Source organism: Bombus vosnesenskii, unplaced genomic scaffold, assembly GCF_011952255.1.
Source record: "Bombus vosnesenskii isolate JDL3184/JDL3185 unplaced genomic scaffold, Bvos_JDL3184-5_v1.1 scf7180000013267, whole genome shotgun sequence".
NCBI lineage: Eukaryota > Metazoa > Arthropoda > Insecta > Hymenoptera > Apidae > Bombus > Bombus vosnesenskii.
In genome coordinates this window covers 7,506,127-7,528,886 of record NW_022882927.1, presented here as the reverse complement: position 1 = coordinate 7,528,886, position 22,760 = coordinate 7,506,127, and the positions used below count along the sequence as shown (strand labels likewise).

Genomic DNA, 22,760 nt, shown 5'->3' with positions numbered 1-22,760 from the left:
TCTCGCCGACGCAATTTAATTTAAAATTGTTACGGTTAACGTTAAACTTATTTCAAGAAACGATAGAAAGTGAAAGATAGGGACATTTGGTGAGAAACGTCGTCTCTCCGTGTGTTTAATGTCTCGTCGATGTAGCAGTGCGGAGGAGACGAAAGAAAATTAAAGATTTTTAATTTCTGTAAAAATTATTCGCGTGTGCCTATTTTGCGATTCGGCGTGAAAGATTTCGCTACGATGAACTATCCTACTCTGGGTGAATAAAATCAGTGGAAGAAATTTCGTTGTTCGCTACGTGGAAACGGAAGATCAAATTTCACTGGGAAAACCGATTTGGAGAGTACTTGAAGATATTTGCTAAGTAAGTTCTCGGTAGCATTTATCGGTGCTCTATCACAAATATTTGTAAATTGCGATGGCTAAAGTGGTCATTATTCATGATCATTTACCAGTAAATTTTGTAATATTTTTACAAATTTATTGACCTATATTTATGCGATCGTAGAATTGAAGTTGCGTGTCGTTTAAATGCACAATTTGTTTTACGAGTCTTTACAAAAAGGGAACTAATACCATCGATGATTTCTTATCGTATCAGAATAAGTCTTTAGGAATAATTTTTCTATCATTTCGACGCTGGGAATTCCTTACCTGTAATCTATAAAATACATATTTTACGATAATTTTTTACGGGTATTTCCAAGATTTTACTTACCGATAGCTTATCGATAGGTTTAAGGGATTATCACACGAATTATTCGTCTAAACGAGACTCGTAAATCACACAAAATTGAATAATTTGTTGAAATACGATCGATCGACCGATGAAACGTTCGAAATACATAGTTACGTTACATACTATCGATATATAATAATATTCTTTAAGTTTCTGGAAACGTATATGGAAATCTTCAAGCACGTCTACTCGAATCATTTGAACCGTGCGTTCAGGTAATTTATTCAATTTATGCGCATACGTTTGATACTATTCACGCAAAGCTAGCCAGACGCCGAACTATTCTGTAGAAACTGATACATGAAATAAATATTAAATTAGTTCGCTTTATGATGAAACAATATTTGAAAGTCCTTCTTAGTGGAGATTATTCGACGCAACAACGATTTACGGTAGCCAAACGTATAATTGAATCAGTCATTGAAGCGACTCGTTCACACTCTATAAAGTAACAATTACGTTTATCCGTAGATCAGAATTTGTTAGCGACGCTAATTCGAGAAAAGAGAAAATGAATCATTCCGAGACCGCTTAAGTTTCAAGTGCATGCACTTTTATTCGACTGCTCGATCTTATCGCGAAAAATTAATGAAAAATTAAGTCGTGGTCGAGCCGCGATGATTTCCATCGAATTACATTAAACTCTCAAGATTGTACGTTCGTGTCGCAATCGATTTCGAGTATTGCAGTCTCCAAGGATCTCTGCACGCTTACTCGGCTTATTTTATCGAAAGCATTAATATAAAAACATAAATACCCCATTAAGCGACGAGGATTTTCTCCACAATGAACGAACAAATTTTATTCCACACCCTTGACCTATCTCTACATAAAAAATTACCTTCTCCTCCCGACGTTCGTTTCATCAAATTTCGGCCAGTTCTTCCACGAGAAACGACGTCTCTACCTAAAGTTCCTTTCATCAAATTTTACTAAAGTTCTTCCACCTCCTCCTCGCCGATCCTTCCATTTCGTCTAGCAGGAGCAACATTTTCAGCCACACCCTGTATAAACAAACGGCCGAAAATCCAAAATGGAAGATGTGAAAACCTAGCTAACTTCTTGCATCCCCTTCCAGACTGGAGAACCAACGAGAACCAACCTCCTCGTCCACGTGAAAAACTCCGTTCTACGTCTCTGACAAGTGTGCAAAGTCTCCAGCGACACTGGTTGCGAGCAAGAAGCACGAGTAGAGTAGGAAGAAAGGAGGATTCGAGTGTAGAAGTGCGCGTGTCCAGGGGCGGCGTCGCCACTCGCGTCGGTTGCGACGGGGCGCAGCGGCGACGCCGGGACGCGGTAGTCGCGACGCGGACGCGACCCAGTGCTCGTGTTCACCGGCGACGTGCTGCGCGGAGGATCGGTGCCGGGGAAGATGAGCCTGGAGCGCCGGGAAGTAAGTACTACCAAGGGGTTGGAGGGGGTGTGTGCGAAGCAGGGTGACGTGGCCACGCGTATAACGTCCCCGATTCAACGTCCCGTGGGCGGTGGACGGCGATCGATCCGCCGCCGACACCGGGATGTTCCCGTGGAAAAACACTGTGGAAACTACTCGCGTGTCTGCAACCCTCGTGGACGAGATCCCGGAGTCGCGTGTCTGCGTGCAACGAGCTGGATGGAACCGTTTGATCGAACGTCCAGGACGATGACTGGGCACCACTATACGGCTGTATGGGTGCTTTTGTAAATATAGGATGCGTATGGGTGTTTTTGTAAATATAGCCCAGGTGTATGGGTGGTTTTGTAAATGTAGCAGATATACAGACGTGAGCGAATACGAAAGATCGGTGGGATGATGGCGCGATTGGCGATACTGGAGCTTGGACGGTTGGTCGAGGACGACGAGGAGGGTGAATTTATGGGGAGCTTGTGAAAGGTGTGGGAGCTTGGATGCTGGTCGAGGAGTTTGTTGCTTTAAGACGACGTAGGCGCTGTAGGGTCATCGTATGGCGATAGTGGCGATAGTGGCGAAGTTTGGAAATTTTGGAAAGGGCGATTTTGCATAGACGGCTTCGTGAGAATGGCGACCTTTGGAAACTTCGTCATCGAGGACTACGACTGAAAAGGGAAAACGTATGAATGCTTTCGTACGTGTATATGTTACACATGTACGAAATGGAACGGATGAAGGACGTAGTGAAGATATACGAGAGAGCTTGATAGATGATGTTTGAGATGTTTCTTGATATAAGCGATGTAGAGAGGTGGTTCGTATGTTTGATGATGGTGGAGTTTAGATAATGTAGGTCAGAAAGGTAGCGACAGCTTGAAAAAAGAGCAGGTTCGAGTAGGTTTGTCGGGGATGGTGTTGGGTTCACGTTAACGATCTACGACTAGCCTTTTTGTACATGTACATCTTACTATGTACTTTTACTTCTGCTTTTATTTATACATCTTTCTTCTTGCTCCCTCCTTCTATTTTCCCTCTGTTTTCATCGTTTCGACCATACTGTTCGTCTTGAGTGCAACTCGATATAGTAAAACGCAAAGTCTGTTAAAACCAACCACTTCTCTAGGTAAACTCCAATCTTCATTGATCAAACAAAATTCCTCATTCTTTTGTCAACGCGTAGCAAGTTTCTAGGAAGTAGAAGATATGTAGGTCACGATGCAGAGACAGATCGAAAGGGAAGTAAAGCAAGATCTCGAAAGAGGTCTTACTACGGGCCACTTTTAACCCTTTAACGCTCAAGCCCGTGTCTCTCGCGGCTAACCTTATACCTTACAATTCTGTATGCTTTCAGCAGTGATTTATTTGTTCGATTCGTTGAAACAAACAGCATTATAGAGTTTGATGATAGCAAAGACCTATACTTTAAAACTTTCCGCATTATTAAAAGTAGTTGATCGTTTTCTAAATGTAACATAGACGCACCAGTTTATACCAATGATGACTTAACGGCGTATTAATAATCTACGAAGGATACAAATTTATTTCCAACAAAAGTTCATCTGGCAAACAAGCAGAAATGTTGTACGACCATAGATCGTTTGAAATTTTATTAAAACGTTGCAACGAAAATAAGGAAACGATAGCCTACAAGATCGTCGGATAAACCTCGTATCGCTAGACTTCCACGAAGAGAAAAAATTACATTAAATAAGAACGTAAACGCTAAACTGTGCGATACAAAAAATTGACGAAAATGAAAAAATTGATTTATCGAAACGATTGGAATTAAAAACTTTAACTTCGTAGAGCAACGGTCTACGTTGATCCTTTACGGTCAGTCTTCTGTGCTCTTTAATGGCTTACGTTGATTCTCGTGTTATACAAACCGAGAGCTTTTTTGTATCTTTCTCTCTTAATACGTACCTCTTACTCATAATATGTACCGAAGAAGCTTAGTTAAGAATTTTGGAACATCCTGTATAGCAACGAGGGACAAATCCATCGGAAGAAGAAGATCGACGATTCTGCAACGATCGGATAAAGAGAAAAGGGAAAAGATACGAACGTTGAGGGGTGAAACACTTCGCGGTTGCCTCGCCGCGCTACTGTGGTGTTTTTCATCGTTGATTCTTATTTCATCGCATCACGCACGCCCCCACCCCTGATCGCTCGCCCTCCGTCTCGTTTTTCAGCCACTTGCAGCTGCGCAAAATCCTACGAGAAGCCGCGGAGCACACCCTCCTGCAGCTGCAGTTGGCAATGCGATCGCGGTTCATCGTGAACGCTTCTCCAATTTCTTCTCCGCCAACGTTCCAACCAAACAACCGATAACGCACTTGTTTCTTCCTCGTCTTCGCCACAGTAACACGACAAGTCGATTTAATCGTTACATAAACCCATTCGTTGTTAAGAGAAGATTTGTCTTCCACAAGAGTAGGAAATTTATTTGGAAAACCGCTGGAACGTCAAAAGTCAAATTGCTGGACTCGGCGTGGGAAGGGTAGTGCACAGACGTTGCTCGTTATACGACGATGAACCTTTCGTTCTGTGCGAAAAGCGAGCAAGGAGTGGCCAGGACTTTTACCGAATAGAAATTTCCTTTGTTTTTGATTCTCGATGATAGATCGTTTCGTTCTTTTGTTCTTTCGCGGAGATACGGCACGTTTGCGTTGTCAGACGAACGCGGTCGTTGACAGGAAGGTGGATGGGTTTCGATAGGCTAGATAAAGTGGAAATGAAGTGAGGAGCGGAGGAAATGGCACATGTGCCGGATATCTTAAGATTCGAGAATTCGTTTTCTGCTCTGGCTCGTCGTACCCTCGGGTAAAAATCGTGTACGTTGTATTAATAAGAATTTCCGTAGACGTACATATTTAATAGATCGTTTGTAGATGTTCTTCGTAAGGATAATCCGTTTGTGCATTCGTTGCAATAGAAATGAAAAAAGCTGTAGCTACGTACAAGTTCGAGATTCTTTTCTTCTTTACGTATTTCCAAAAGTTGTTCCATCGTACGACGATATCGATATATGCATGAACAGGAATATTTATGTCGAGCTATAGTAACACCGCAGTAACGTTTCCAACATTTCTGTAGATTTGAAAGGAAAGTTCGTGCCAGAGCGGCCAGATCGAATCAGATATTAATGGAACGTTTTGTCGGGCGATATCGTTTTACTTTGGTTTATTTATACGCGTTGTTAATAAGCGTCGATGGAGTTAATCAGCTGTTTTCTTATTTATTGCTGGCAATTTTTTTGCCAACGTAGGGATATAAATTTAGCGTAGTTTCCTTTATCTTTTGTTTTCCTCTGCCTTTTGTTTTCTTTCACCTTTTATCTTTTGTTTGTCACGTGCACGTTCCTCGTACGGCCCGATGCAGTTAACCAGCTGCATTTTTTTGTCATTTCCAGGCGAATTATGATACACGTGTCGTCGGAGAACACTCAACGATACGATCGTGTGAAGCGCAAGGGCGCAGTGTTTTTGTCCAACATTTTTAAATCGAAAAAGCTGACGTTAGGTATGAAGATCAACGAGGACGAAGAGATGGAACGTGCCCCGAAAGTCGAGACACCTGGTAAGCCGAGAAAATGTTTCTTTCATAAAGCATATAGATATTTAGATAAGAGGTTTTCTGTTTTATCGCTGTAGAAAATTCACTCGTTCAGAGAATTCCAGAAGTTGAGATTCTTTCATAATAGAAGGGTAAAGTCGCCCACGTAAAAAAAAAAAGAAAAAGAAAAAAAGAAAATGACACGTTTTAAATTACTTTCGATCTATTTCATCCCGTACGTCTTATTCGAACGTTTGTGAGAGCGATTTAAAATATCTTTGATTTCATAGTTGTCCGGATATTATTTCTAGGTTCGTACCTTAAAATCGGAATTTTTCTAGTTAATATCTTCAGAGCAACGACTTTCTAGCTAATTGATAAAATATTGTTATCGATATTCGTAAGCTAATGAGCAATTTATTGCAAGACATGCATCGAAAAGGACGACTACAAAATATCTGCAGCTCTTAAAAGCGAAAAGCTTCCGAAAAAAGCCGGGGTAATCAGCAGCTGAACCTTAAATATATCAATATTTTTTGTCGCTTAATTGCTTTCCCTAGAATTCGCTTGAAAAAGTGTTTTTCAAGCGGTGACACGTGCGAGAAAAACTTTCGCGCATAATATACCCTCTGCTTGTGCACACGTATACGTGCACGTACTACGTACACATTAAAGAAGAACACCTTAAAATACGAGTGAAGAGGTAAAAAATATTTCTTTTGCCTGGATATATCCAGAAATTAATCGGATAATTCTTTCGCAATATAAATCCCACGAAAAACGAATAGGAAGATGTGAATTTATTTTTAATGACGTGAAAAATGAGAAATGAGAAATAAAACAAAATATATTCTATCGTATTTCAGCAAGGTAAAAATGACGATATATATATATATATATATAATTTTAATTGACAGGTCAACCTTGCTTTTTGCAAGAACGCAATTTTCTTCGCTCACTTTTCTTTTCTCATCTTTTCAAAAGAATATAAATCACGAATGTTCGTGATGAATTTTTCGAGAGCAGAATGCATCGTCGAATTATTCGATTATTGTCGTATTGTCGTATTATTGCACTTGTCTTTCCGAATATAAATATACTTTACGAGACTTCCGAATGATAAATAATTAACCAGTTCGGGTTGCAGATAAGACCAAACTTTGTCCACCGTGCATACGAATATCGAGCTGTTGCTATCGACCAAACAATTACTTTTTATTTCTCGAATCTTCGTTACACAACCAGTGACATAAATTCTAAGCTTTTGAACGAGAGAACCGTATAGTTCGTACAGCCCTAAGGGGATTAAGATTTGCGAATTACCAAACGATGGAGAAATCTATATTTCTTAAAACACTAGCCTAAACGTTTGTAACAATTGCGACTAGTATTACGGTAAACAAAGTGAAACACGGTACGCAATTGATAACAAATAACAAGTCGGCGATAACAGGAATCAACACGCGTGTTCCAATTACGTAACGACCGTCCAATAAAATCTAAATCGTTTCTCTTCTATTTTATATCGATTCGACGGAATGCTTGAAAAATACTATTATTTGTTCTTCTTCAAGAACGATAATAGAAATTCAATCGATTGAAAAATTGACGATTAAACGTAGCGATAGCGGAAAATAGAAAAGGAAAAGTATAGAACGCGATATTCGCAGACGTTACATCGTCTTCGATGTCGATTATCTCGAAAACGGAGCCTCAGGTGAAAAAACAACCCGTGTTTGCAGTTTGTTTTGTTACGAACCACACCCTTTCGTATAGCTATCCCTCGCCGTATATTTCTCTACTAAGAAAAACCATTTTAGATATTGCCAATTCATCACGATCGACTATAAAACATCCCTAATCTGACAATTAGGAAAATTAACTGGATCGATTGGATATTTTAAGAAGCGTACTATACTTTGTCTTTGCTCTACTAGCGCTATGAAATGCGGTATGCCCGGTTGATGCATTTTAAACGATAAATGGAATAACTCGATATTATAATTCTTAAGAGTTCGTCGAATAGAATCGCTATCATAATGAAATACTATCATCGTTGAAAATTCACATCGATCTGTTCTTTTTATTTGGAGAAGCAATTTGTTCGAACAAACGCGATTAGATGTTTTATTATTATTCGATCGATAGACGAAAAGTAAAATAGTTTTTTTTTTTTTTTTGATAATTAATTAACGATAATTAATTTTGATAATATTAGAACGGAATTCATGTGAGATGGAATTTCAGCCGTGAGAGATTCGAATTCGTACGATTATAACAAGATTCTGATTAGTGGGATAATTTCTGTTCCAGCGATCATAACGAACGCCTGCAGGCGCAGCGGCAGCGAAAACGACAACCAGGTATCGAGGATTCCGTCGACCTTGAGCGTGGCAGCCGTCGATGTGGTCGTTGCCTGTCAGCCGTCACCGTCGCATTCCATTCTAACCTTGACACCTGGTAGAACACGAAACATCGATCAGGATATGGAGGCGCTTAGGCTAAGTCGACAGGATAATCCTTTCCTACAGGTTCGAATCGATAAGTCTCTTTGTTGCCCGTTTACAAACAGGCCAACGACAAAGACAGGGAAGAAGGAGAACGATTTCCTCAAGATTCAGCCACTTTTTGTCAACCGAGATAAGAAACGAATGAAAGAACTTTGAAATAATCAAATGCCAGTATCTAAAAGTTGCGAGAGGTGTAATTATTTTTTATGGGGGAAAGAGCTGTTTAGATTTGATTAATGGCGATTCCGTGATTTCACTGAAAGTCGAACGATTGGTACTGGAAGGTTCTTTCACGGTTCTCACGATCCGGTTCTCGTTTTTTTTACGATTTAACCAAAACTCAAACGATCGCAGAATTCTTACGTCGTCGATGCGATTGGAAATTTGACATAGTTGAAACAACGGTATGACAAATTATGATAATTTGTGGTAGAAAAGGAAAAAGAAAGAAGACAATGGACAGTGATTTTCCACGAATCGGTACAATTCAGTTTGCTCATTCACGGTTTAAAACCAGTCTTCGTTATTTCATTAAGCAGCCCGCACGCCATACCAGCATAATTCGTTCCTATGCAGAGTATACCGCGTATGGTGACTCATAATTTCGTACAAATAAAACTCATACATTCGCTCATCTAGGTCTTTTGCTCATCATGCTAGGAACATGAAAAAATCATACGAATCTATTATTATTATGCTATTATTCGTTATCTAAGATACGCTATTTACAAGTCTTTGAATGAAAAATAATTCATTTATTCTAAAGAAGATTTTCTTATGCTCTTCATTACTGAGAGTAACTGATTAGTAAAAGCGACTCCTCGCAAAGTAACGGTTTTCTGTTAATTTAAATTTGTATAATTCCAGATCAAATACCAAACCTGCAAACCTTCTACGATCTCCAAATATTTCTAGAATTTCATTTCTCAATTCTCTTACTCTTAACGTTTAATCTACAAATTTAATTCTACGTATAGATCAATGAGAGGTACATTCTGTAAAATCAATTAATCCAAAGATAAAGCTCATTAACCCATCCAATCACCACGTACCACTTTCTTCTTCTATTTATATCCAAAGGAAAAAAAAAACCTATACCCTCTGTCCCAGTTTTCTACATCACTTCACATCCACCAATACCATTAGTATTCTATTTCAAACGCAATAATTCCAACAATCGAAGTACACTCGCGTTTCCACCAATAGCGAATTCAAAGAACATAGATAACAGATAAGCTGTTTTCAGTATGAACAATAACGTCTGTCTGTGTCTATATAAAATTATAACAGCCCAGCTAATTCGATTGAAATACGAAGATGTATTACTTCCTGCCTGTTCTTCGAATCCTTTTTCACGTATCATCGTGTATATTTGGACACATATTTAGACAAGAAGACGAACGAAAGGATCGACGCTAAAGGAGAAATGAGAATGTAACAATGGGAAAGAATTTCACACTGTGATCAGTGAAATTTGTATGTGATCATTTTCCATTTTTAACGTTCCGTTTGTAATATCTGTTGGCTAATATCGTGCAACTTTTCTTATCGTATCTTGTATTCTTCCACGGTATAAATATGTATCAGACTGTTTAAAATCATAGATTTCTTTTTCCTATCGCCCTTCGACATCGACCATAAAGCGAATTCAGGATTCACTTTTACATATTTCAACGATACGATCGAATAAATTTCTAGTCTCTGCCTCGGTGATAAAAATCCTCCATTACCAGAGATTCGTCAACTCATATTTCCTGCACTTTCAAGCGTTCACAGATAAAAGATAACTCGATTTCCTCGGTGTGAGTCTCTTCCGCTTGCTCTCCATTACTCAAAGTCACACACGAATAAGTTTACGATTCACGCCATTTCCCGTGTCTTCGAAATTCCTCTGTCTCGATGACCAACGACGCCTTATTTGACATATATAGGTAGATGAACGATAGTGTTCGCATTTTCCAGGTACTGGCGAGTCGCGAGAGTCTGGTCGAGTCTTTGGAAGAGTCTGAGTCCGATGATGCCATTCTGATGTCTCAGGTGAGCAATTTTTCCCGTTCGTTCGCCCTTGTCTACGTCCATGGAAGCGTGAAAGAAGCATCGATCGGTTGGCCAGCTTGCATTATTAATGCTAACGTGAACTTGATAACGATGGCGAGCGATAGAAAGAGGAAGGGACCTGGCTAAGAACGATACGTCTTTTCTTCTACAGAACGGTCTTTTAGAATAGGTCGCGACCATTTTGGCATGTGTCATGGATGTACAAAGGACACGGGTTATCGAGGAACTATTTTTATGTATCTGCCTTTTAGACGTCTCAAGGTAGCAGTTTGATTTTCAGGCGATTCTTGTTATATTTGAACGATAGCACGGATGTTTCTCGTTATTTCAGAAATGGCAGCTAACTATAAATTCGTTTCACCTACTGGATATTGTAACGAATACTTCATTCGGGATATTTTACGTATCTTGTTATATTTTTATATCTTTGGTGTATTCTGTGGATTTTTGTATATCTAAATTCAAAAATAATTCTCTGTCTTTTTTTTAAAGAATTACAAATTTCCAGTCACTGTACTCGCGTATTGTCGAAGATCGATGTTCAAAGATTCGAATATATTTTTCTTCGGTGACGCAGAAAATTCTGCAGCCCATTTACACCGATTTTTATACGTCAGGAACAATAAAAAAGATATCGCGGATAAGAAGCGGTTTTGACACGAGAGGAATTTTTAGAAAATTGCTTGCGTGGCGACTGATATCGTATCGAAGGGATCACAATGCTTTTCTTGGAAGCGCGTGGATTACACCGAGAATCCTGACGTGGTATTATCGGTTATTACATAAGTTTCTGAAGCACTATAATTGTTCGGTGCTAGCGTTCGGATAAAAATTGGAAAAATTAGAAAATGCTCGTAACTTGTAACTTGAACTACATATGTTTGAATATACGCGAAAGAATGTATTTTAAAAGGATTATTAATTCAAAGTATACGTACCAGAGTATATATTAGGTTGTCCGAAAAGTGTCTTTCTTTTACAGACACGTCTTTTCCAACGATGCATTTTTATACAAACACGAGACCTAATCTGTCGAACGTTGTGATCTTTATTTTGATAGAACAAAATGGATCCTACGTAATTCGATAAAATAATATAAAATGGAAAATGTGGTGCGTCCAATATTTCCTTATAAAACGAAAGAAACTTTTCGGACGACCTAATGTCATCGTTCAGCAATACGCGAGCAACGTGTAATCTCTATAAAAAGCTAAATTCATGCCAGGAAATTATTAGCTGTTCCAATAAAATTGAGTCATCACGATATTATTCCCACGATTCATTCTATGGCCGGTATTCTTAGAATAAAACGCAAGAGATCGATTTACCGGTTGTAGAATTAGTCGGTAATTATCGATCATTCATAACAGTTGTCCATTATAAGGGATGGTACGTTCGATCCATTAACCCTGAGCTGACGAGTCACGATTACAATAAGCCTTAGGTATAATGGCTGCTATACGAGACTTGATATATCTACTCTACCTAGATTCTATTGTCGAGCTTTCGATGAATTTCCGTAACTTCGATCGTCGAGGGCGGTAAACCCGATACTCGATATGCAAATTCGCAGAAAATAAAATAAAGTCGCGAGAAGATGAACATAAATTACACGATGATTCTTAAACTTTCGTATATTTCTATACTTTCCGCTCGAACTTGCTGGATTATGGATATTGATTTTACACCGTTTAATTGCATCGTATAACAGCATACGTAAAATTGATTACTTGGCCAGATAAGTACTGTCTATTTTATAGAGATTAAAGTGGAAGCGAATCGCGATAGCGACGTAAATAAATGCCAACTTTGTTTTATCATTCGAAGCAATTCGGGGAAAATTTTGCATCTTGAAAATCGACGTATCTTTCAAGTGGAAAGCAGAGATAATTGAACTTTCAGAGGAACGTCAATTACACCACTTGTGTTATCTGGTTATCTCGGGTCACTGCAAATTTTCTAATCTACAGTATTCCTATCCGAGTAGAGGACTCTCGACATCGAATCGATGTTTAATAGGAAATAAAAGCCAGATCGATCGCTAATCTTACGCGTATCTTGTTAGAATTTGTGATATAATAAGGATGCGATTTAATAGTTAGAATTAACTTTATTAATGGAACGATGGCGTAACTTCTAAAACCACTATGATGCAAGATATGGAAAGTCGATTATCGAAAGACAATTAGATTAAAGCATCTTTAATACAATATATACGAAAGTAATATACCGCAGTAGTAATATTCGTGGAATAAATTTATCTCTGTGCTTAAAGTTAATTTCGGTGCTAACAAGTAAATAGTAATAAAATGTCAAACTACAAATAGACCTAGACCTAGATACGTAACTAGCTACGTAAGTTGCTTATCAATAAAATTTATGGTACTGTAGTACTAATACTAGCGAGCGAAAGTTTCCTGATACTGTGAAACTTTGCTTGATAAATTATGTTAGGAGGTAAGCAAGGCCTGAGAAATTAATATTCCGCGCTGATTTTAATAGGAAGTACAGCTTTCTGAAAACAGTGGAAACGCTCGAACAACGAACTGACGTTCGATATAAAAAAAACTTTTGTCGTAGACTCTCCACTTGTTCCTTTTCCTACGTAGAATCTTTCGTTTCGCATTTGTAACGTTACTGTTTGGCGGATGTTTATGCATTTACAAAAATTAACTGGCGTTATAAAAATTTGAATCTTCAAGTCTGCAATTTTATGGTTCAACGATATAATTACAGATACACTCGTAGAAATTATATAATATGGAATATTAAATAATTGGAATAATATACTGGGTAAAAATTAAAGAAGCCAGATACAATGCATATACCGGGTATCTGCAAAATCATGGTACAAGCGGTCGAGCGGCTATTTTATGTACAAAAATAAACCGAAAAAGAGAAGAATAACATTTTTTCGTCCGGGGTTTCCTCTCGCAAAGAAATGAGTTTCAAGTTGCTAATTGTAAATTTCGAGGTATCCGATTTTCAACATCCTCTATGGTTCCATTTCTTTAATTGGTTCCATGAAAATACGAATTTGTATCGACATTCTGAATGGTCGTTAAAACGTATACTGGATAAAAATTGAATACGCTGGAGTGTTTCTTCGCTTTGCTCTCGTAGACAAACGTAAGCTCCTTAATTTAATTTAATTTTAATTCCATAAAAATACGAATTTGCGTAAACATTCACGGCCTAACGATTATTGAAACATCCTCTATAAATAGAAAATCCTCGTTTTCAGGAACTGGGCGACACCGATCCATTAACCTTAGCCCAAGTGCACGAGCACCTGGTACGAAGTCCACCGCCCGCATCGTGGCCTCACACCACGACTTTCCATTTTCCTCATCAAAATCAGAGTTCGTCGGGGAAGAACGACGTGCTGGCTCATTACAAAAGCCCGTCGAAGGCGACTTCGTGCCGTGGCAACGATCACGAGCTGTCCAGAAGCGAGCCATCCACGGATATCAGAGGTGCGAATCCAAACGACTAGACAGTTGTACTTTTCTTTTATCGCAACGGCGCTCCTTTCGTGTTATCTCGTACGCGTGTACGTGTATATATATTGCACATATGTGTCCGTACAGCTGATAGCTCTTTTTCAATAGGAATCGTTTGCGTGCTTCGCGTACGTAAGCTGTGGCAACGTAAATTTGGCGCTTGTCTTTGGCGTTGGGGTCCGATGCTTTCAATAAATATATATCACATTCTTATAATCGTCCATTCTCATGGTTGTTCGCCATTATCGACGTTAACGAGGATCGTATTCGTTGAGTGGGCCCTTTCGATGGTATTTTGGGCTTTTCGAATGAAATTTCGATCGTGGTAGTCGATAGATTGCTTTCAGTTATCACTAGAAGAATTAGTAGAAGATGCAGATAGTGGAGAATTTGACTAGTTCTAGATGTTTCATGCTCCGTTCCAAATTGACTTCATCACTTTCGAGTTATCAAGTTGCTAACTTTTACCTTGCTCTCGTTTGCTATTACAACTATTAAGAACTTATTATGTAATTTATGGCATCCATATAAAGTTAGCATCCTAGTTTTTGAGCTGATAAAATTAATCTACCAACGTCTTTCTCGTTTCACAATCTTTGCAACAGTCTTATTAAAGTTTTCTCAGGTGATTTATGGTTTATTTAGAAATTAATCATTTTTTTTTTTTTTTGGTTATTAAGTTAGTAATTTCTCCTTTGTTTCTTTCTTGTATTATTTTCTTTCCACGTTCTACGGATTGTCTGATGGATATTGTACAGTTTGTCTATCGTGATCTTCAAACTGCCTCTGTATCAGTTTCTACCTATTTCTAACATATTTTATCCTATTTTAATAATAATCTCTTTCCATAGAATATCGCTATAAATACCAACGTAATGTGTTACATATGCCAACCATTTTATTTAAAAATATCATTCTCCAAAGTACCAAAATACTAATATAATAAAGTATCGTTTGTTTTAGCAATCTGAAAATAACAAGGTCCCTTAGCCCACGCGGATATTTATGCAAATTATTAGTCGGTCGGTATACGCGTGTTGTCATATTTTAAGCCCCGAAACGACACACGACACGGACAATGCATTAAGCGAAACAGGAGCAAAATCGAAGCCACTTGGAAATTAAAATAAATCAAGTGTCTCATTAGAATTTCACACAGGAAGATCGATAGATGCAGGCGTCAAGGCCGCCACCAAGGTCACTCTAAATAGATCCATCTAAATAGAACTTGCATCCTTATTTTAATGTAGAAAGGGTAGATATAAATGTCCCCACGCACAAGTATCATAATCGAACAATCTCGTATTTAAATATACGTACGATTGATGATCGGGTATAAGATCGGGAAAGTGTTGAAGAACTTCATTTAATTCACATTACATCGTTGGCAAACTTGTATTGTTAAATTCTGTTTCTTAATTGATAGATAGCATAATGTCAAAACTATTACGTTATTTATGAAAGACACCAAGCAGAAATTGTAACATATTTACAAAAGATTGTATATATGAGAGTTTCATATAATTTAAGGCAAGGCCATTTTTCACATCAGAAACACACGTAATACAAAAATTTCAGATATTAATTATTCACAAATATCGGTGCAGCTAGAAAATGTCATCATCCAAAATGCTTCTACGATAGTATCAGATCGGTGGTTGCATTAATAGCCGCTGAATGTTTTTAACGTATAATCCTACGACGTATGTATATCGTTCCCAAGGATTATACGTCTAATCATATTCCCATTTTGCAGAAATCCTTCGATCTGTGAATAAATTAGATGATAATTATGGTTACGTTCAGCCAACAACTCCACATCCATACGAACGAGCGTGAATCCTTGAAAACGCGAAGAGCGCCGGTACCACAGCCAATATAGTGAAATATGGAAATCCCAACATAGACACGCTTCTTTAGGACATTAGCGAATTCATATATTCACGATTGACACTTATCTGGCGACCTTGATGCCCGCGGCGCTCACAAACGTACAGACGCGATCGATTTCACTTTATTTTTAACCTGCATAAATTAATGGTACGTGACACGGTGGGCGTGCCTTGACTTTCGATCGGTTCTTCACCGACTTTCCGCTGGTAGAAAATATTTTCGCCCCTGCGGTGCATTTCCCTTCGGTTAAAGGGAACTATTCTATTCCAAGACGCGTCTCTCTAAACCTCCCCCGGAATTTTTTTTCAAAGATCCTATACAGCTTTCTCATTACCGTTCTGCGTATATATATATATATATATATCTATGTACGTTTAAGTAATATTTATAAATTTTCTTGTAAGAAAATAATCAAACCTGCGGATAGTGTGGATCCTGAAGAATGTATTTTCATGGCGTCTGTGGTTTTGTATACGCTTCTACTTTGAAATAAAAAGATTGGGAAGATTCTTGATCCGAACGAGGAGCAGGGTTACACGCGAAATCAAAATAGTGGCGATAATTTCGAAAGTTTGACTAGCGATCTTTTCACCTTTCGCGCTTTTCGCGGATTAAAAGAATTAAGAAAAAAAAAAGAAGCTACTAATAGGAATATTTAACGATCATATTTGTTGCCTCGTTATTACATATTATTATCAATTATTATTAAATATAAATATTATTATCAAGTATCAATTATTAAGAGTATTATCAAATATCAATTAAGCACGCAATAATAAGGCAGCGAAAATAACATTGGAACACGAGCATTATATATAAATTATAATAAAATCAAGACAAGATAAAGATTGATTGACTCTCTGACAGGGCAGCGCGTGTCGCACGATCGTCGCTACTTCCTTTATTCTTTCTTGTTGGTTGATTTACTGTCGTTGGTGAAAACGCGCGTGACTGATTCTAATCGCCCCCAGCTTGTCGCATTGCGCGATTTTTTATGCCGTCCGTTCGTGGCTCATATGCACGCACGTGAGACATCGTATTTTTTATCTAGGCCAGTAACCCCGGCTCGCTTGCTACGCTTTAATGTTTCAGAAATGTTCTAACAAGCAGAGAATTAATTTACAAGAATTAACGAGGGGCAAACCAATAAACGTACTTTCTTAAACAGCTTTCACGTTCTACATTTTCAATCAAATTGATAAGAAAAATCACAACTTAATGAGTTTTTATTTTAAGGATTACTGATGCTGTTAAGAAAACTACTAAAACATTATCAGCGTATAATGGAAATTACATAAATATTATTTCAGTAATATATTGCTATGTAACATGGGTATTTATAATATTCATTACATAAAAGCGAGAATGTTACTAGCTTCAAAATTTCTGATGCACGAGAAGTACACCTACAGCTATGTAATCCACGATGTATCGTTGCATGCGCCTGCACGTATGCAACCATCGATGTAACGAACATGCAGCTATGTCACGTCGTATTAATATTCAACTTGTTTAGCATATAGTTTCTATAATTTACAATTCTTCAGCTACTTAACGCTAGAACTACTATAAAACTTGTATCGAAGAAGTTGAAATGAAATGAAAGGTATATGAAAAAATATAATCCGAGAAAAAAAGGAAACTTTCATAAAAAAATATTCATATCCTCAAAAATGCATTATTGTAAATCTATAAAATTTATAGAAAAAATTACTACGTGATCATTTTAATCGCTCTGGTAGTTCTGGCGTTGAACACTAAAATAAAATTTCTTTCTGTCTTCTCTCGTTGTGTCTAAGGTATAGGTCTGTTAGGTGAGAGCCTTACTGAAGAGTCCACACACTAGCAGATCTTGGACGAAACACTCACTAAAATAAAATTTGGGATTAAAACCAAGGTCGAAATATAGAGGAATACTTTATAAAAGATTGAACTATCCGAGACACGAACCTCTTTCTTCTTTTCAAACTTTGAATAAAGTAGAAAGATAGAGAAGCAAACATTATTAAATATTAAATGACACCGTTTTGATGAAAACATTGGATTTCTATTGAAATTTTTCAGATCGCCACTCACACACATTTTCGTTGTTGCACCCAACGCCGATTCGTTCATTGTCGGACGTTCGACGGCTTCACAGATCAGCGGACGACAGTGTGCAATTGATGTCGAGCGAATAAAACGCTAATGCATTCCGGTCCGCGACCGGATCGAGATGACTTCTCGCATTCAGAACACGAACCGTGCTTTGTCGGTGCTAAAACGTCTGCTGAAAGTTCCCGGATTGTTTCGGAGGAGCGTGTCCACGAGGAAAGGGCACTCGGAAGCTCCTTGACGAGTTCACGCATGATCGAGGTTCGCCGAAACGATTCTCGAGTCGCGAGTCTCGAGATGTCAACGATTCTTCGATTCTGTTGAAAGAATCGTATCGAAGTTGACTCACAGGTTCGTTTGATAACGGAAGCGAAAGTTTCAAGTTTAACGTCAGTTTGGTGCGGAAAGAATTTCGAACGTTCTGTACTTCGTGATCTGTGTTTACGGAGAATGTACCAATTGATGAAGATTTGTAGATTGTCTCGTTGTGTCACAGGTTAGGTATGCTCTGTTTCGGATGAAATGAAAAGTGTCCCTATTACGCAATCGAAACATCACGGTGAGAATCGAAATCACAAAGAGAAAGAGAGATAGATGGAGGGAATATTATTGAAATTCTTTTATTCGTTTTGATATGTTGAATGAGACCAGAGCTCAAAGTAAAATGTATGTAACAAACGCACGCGCGCATTTGATAAGTTATCAATGCAGCATAATTTTAAACCCTTGCACGCAATGTGCTCGTATTTAACGACAAAAGATTTAGCTACATGATCTAATGTCAAAGAAAGCGATATCTATTTTCGTTTCACGTAAAAGTTTAAAATCTAAATCTAATTTTAGACTCTGAAAGATATTTTCCAAGATAAAAATCAAGTAAAAATATTTATTCGAATTATCAAATCCTCGACGACCCTAACGTACCGCTTTTTTCTGCAAGTTTGCTCGCATATTCCAAGAAATTAGACGAGTAAGACTCATTGTTGTGAAGTGAAATTTGATTACACTCGCTCACTGATGTAGGCGGAATTAAGCTATTACTTATTAAAGTAGTACAAAGTAGTGTTATTACTAAAAATCAGGGAATTTAGATGCTGCCAAAATTTAGAGATATTTTTATCCAATACGCAAAATTATAGATGTTTTTAAGTATCAATTTGTAAGACGATATATTTATATTTATAAATTACGAGAAAAAGCTTCTAAATTTTTACACTGTCGTTTTCCCTAAATAATTTATTTTTAGTGTTATAACGTATTTGCAAGTCGATGAGTGAGTGTAATTCAGAAAATTTTTCTAGAAACCGGTCTTTGTTTCAATTATAAATTAGTCTGACATATTTACCGACCGAGCCTAGCGTATTTGAACTAGCGCGCAATTCAACAATCAATCATAACGTAACGACATAAATAGAGAGGCCTATGTTTGATCAAAGACAATTATCTTTATTATCATTCGAATTAAGAAATTGTAACAATGTTTCTGGTTTCTTCCGTGCGCGTGTTTCAAACCAATTCGTACTTACATATTAATACGTATGCTTGTTTGTAATTAATTTCAATCACGTAACCATGAGAAACAGGAATAAAGTGGTGTTTTAATTGTTGCAATAATTGCAATACAGGTCGCAATTAGTTAATTTAAACGGTAGTATAAAATACTATCCTTGTATCTTGGAATTTTCTGTCAACAATATCATTTATTTTTCACTTAAAAATTTTGCAAAAAAATAGCAGTGAGATATCAGCATTTACTGTGGATAAACGTATAATATTTACAATATCATATATAATTTAGGAAGATATTGATTGTTCGAATTTTTTGTAATCAAGTTTGCAAATAGCATATTTTTATTTAAAATATTATTTCGCAAAATCATTAAAGAATAATATCTCGTTATTATGTATCATGAATAACTTCTTTTATGATTGCTTTAATTGCATCGAGACGAGTTATCGAGCTTACATTGTTGCTGTTATTGTTAATTAGTCTATATTTATTCTGCACAAATTATTTTTTATCAATAGGGCATATACATATTTTCGACGTTATCATAGGATAAAGAAGGTAGCATGTAAACCATGCTTCTTTTAGCATATATTTATTAACATATACCGTGAAAAAAATGCAGAACGTTTCCAGGTAAAAAGTTATTTGTAGCGCTGACGATGCGCCAAAAGTATAGGCCTGATCATGAATAATAAACTAACACGTAATCATAGCTTAAGAATCTTTTTTTACGTAAATAAGAATGGGAGAAGTGTTGCCGATATTTCGAACGATTAATGTGCATCGTCTGAAGATGATACACTTTTAAAGTCGAAAATATTTTTTTAACGTTGCGATATCATTTCACATAGCATAAATACTGACGAGTAGTAGATATGTATGTACTTGTTAAGGCTACTTTCGGCTTTCAACGCACATAACCTGTACCTTTTTCACATATTGTTTTGAAGTTGAAACAACAGTTTAAGAATTTCGACGAACAATCCTATTTTATACAGTACACGAACAGTCTCATATTGAAGATAAAATATGTTTCACTTGAAAACTGGCGTAAATCAATTGTTTCAAAAAATTGCAACTACGATTACAGACAGCGAGTAAACAAATAATCCTGCTACGTCTTTTGGGTCGTTTTCGACTTGATCAATTGTATATAAAAAGAAAGGAATGTCTTAAGTTTGAAGGAAGAGTGAAAAAATCGTTGTTCTTTGTTTATTGAAACAAGAAAAAAATTGGAATATAATTCAAAGATTATAGTAGAGTTAAAAGATTAAGATCATAGTGAATAAAATTTTAGCAGGGTTTATACAAAACTTTCAGAACAGTAGCATATAAGAAAAAGGAAAAGATCTAGAAAGTTATTGCGATTATTATTGTAACTATAGTGTCCAATTGACTTGGCCATTGAGAATTGAGATTATTTCTATTAATATATGCGATATTAGATACACTATACACGTGTATTAGAGGCTCCAGACAATTTCGTCTTCGTCCGGATGTCAAACAGGTAAAAATATGAAAAACGAAAAAAAAAAAAAAAACAGTAGAGAGACTTATATGATATAATCTAGTCGAATATAACATATATACCGAGGACTGTGTTGTCACTTTTAAGCGAATATTAAATGAATACTTGTTCGGGTAATTATTCGAGCGTTGAATAATCAATGATGGCGAGGTTAGGGCGCGAATATTATTACTAAGTGAACTGAGGTTACTTTTATCGGAAAGTGATGTTGAATGTTACAATAGACCCTCGATTTGACGGATTTTTTATTCAAATAAACTTCGAACTTAACTTGCAACTTTATGTTTTTTTTATATTTTCTATATTGACTAAAAATTTCTTCGATTCTTAAATATTTAATAACCGTTGCTCTAATTAATCCTTAAAATCAAGGGTTTACTGTATTTATATAATGAAACTTCACACGCGGTTGCTTTGTTTTATTTTTTAATTTAAGAAACACTGTTCGCAAAAATGTTACAAATTGTACTCCCGCATCTTACAATTAGTTCAAAACATGGATTTAATAAGACGAATTGAAAATAAATTTCAAATTACGCAAAAGATACTAAATATACGTTACTTGTTGATAAAAAAGGGTAATAACTTTATTTTAAGATGATTGTAAAATATTTATTTAAATTTTTCGCCACTGTTGTCATCTGTTAATCGATTTATCAAATTTTATGCTGTGCAAGTAATTACTAGAATGAATCTTTGTTCGTTTGGATTTTTATCGAAATAAAAGTTTGATTCTTTATACGACGGTATTTATATGTAATTTTCTTATCCTTATTCTTAGAATTGAAGTAAAATTTTGCTATGAAATTGTGAAGAATATAATTGCAATACGAATATCTCTACAATAGTTGTTCCTCTTAACACAGAATTAATTGTATAATTTAATATATTGTAGACTAAAATTCAAAAACTACAATGATAACTTTTGACATTTTTGAGCATGATGCTTTATTAAGACAACTACAAGATAAAAATCTCTACATATACAGAAATCATAGGAACTACCTAATAAATGTTCTAAACACATGATGCAATCGCGATCGCATCCAATTAGCTCATATTATTTATTACACAATTCATATTTGTGTCATATAAGTGATGCAATTAGTAACTGTATATGAAATAATACTGATTGCCCAAGTCTCACCGCGTGGAGATCGCTGCGTATGAAGCCTCCCATATCCACGATCCCATTCGACCCCCTTTTACGCAAAAATTTACTAATTTTATATAAAAACATTTTTAAGCAAGCTCTGCTTTTCATGTAGGGAAGCAGACATCTGTTACGGAGTGACACCGATATACGTTTTCGACACTGAACTGACTGCCAGCGACGAGGTTTACACAATGAATTTTGGTTAACGAGAAATTAAATGCCCCGCAACAAAGTCATTTATTTACGAGTCAGATTTGTCAAATTCCTAGAAAATCTGTGTTCAAGGATAAATATGTTTTTAATGACGGGAATATCGTCTGATAATATCGTCATAAAATGATGATCAGTAAGCGATTAAATAAACACGTTTTATTTAAATGAGGCAGATAGAAGTGTAGAAAAATGATGATAAAGAAAGCCGAAATAAAAGTACTGATAATGATGAGTTGACGCGAGGCATTCTTGCTCCACAAATTTCATTAGAGGTAGGGATTTTGCAATATTTTGCACCAATAGGAACGCTCGATTTTCCTATGTATGAGCGCGGGAAAATTTAACCTGATCAAATAGACAAATTGATTAAATTGATGAATAAAAAAGATATAATAATATTTAAGATAATATGTATTAACGATTATGAATAATATTATGTTCTTAATGAAAAATCGTCATGTGTTATACGAATATCTACATATCAATTATTAAATAAAATATAATGGAAAAAATAAGGTAAAAATTACTAAAATAAATCAAATGTCACCAATTAATTTTGCATCGAATGTCATTGTCTCCATTAATTGTCACAATATTACGCCTCTATTCTTTTAGGA

At 36.5% G+C, this 22,760-nt stretch overlaps 1 protein-coding gene across 5 annotated transcripts; it reads left to right on the top strand.

The window, feature by feature from the left end:
• Positions 1–1,811: 1,811 nt before the first annotated feature.
• On the top strand, positions 1,812–21,343 carry LOC117230519. 5 transcript variants are annotated; one of them, XM_033488087.1, is made up of 6 exons: positions 1,812–2,126; positions 5,536–5,702; positions 7,992–8,209; positions 10,151–10,225; positions 13,491–13,722; positions 17,707–21,343. In XM_033488087.1, the coding sequence occupies exons 2-6, from the start codon at positions 5,543–5,545 to the stop codon at positions 17,820–17,822; spliced, it is 801 nt and encodes a 266-aa protein (XP_033343978.1). In that variant the 5' UTR covers positions 1,812–2,126; positions 5,536–5,542; the 3' UTR covers positions 17,823–21,343. The 5 variants fall into 5 exon arrangements, with proteins under 5 accessions (XP_033343978.1, XP_033343981.1, XP_033343977.1 ...); XM_033488090.1 differs by lacking the exon at positions 1,812–2,126 and adding an exon at positions 2,222–2,399; XM_033488086.1 differs by lacking the exon at positions 1,812–2,126 and adding an exon at positions 4,371–4,946.
• Positions 21,344–22,760: the final 1,417 nt, after the last annotated feature.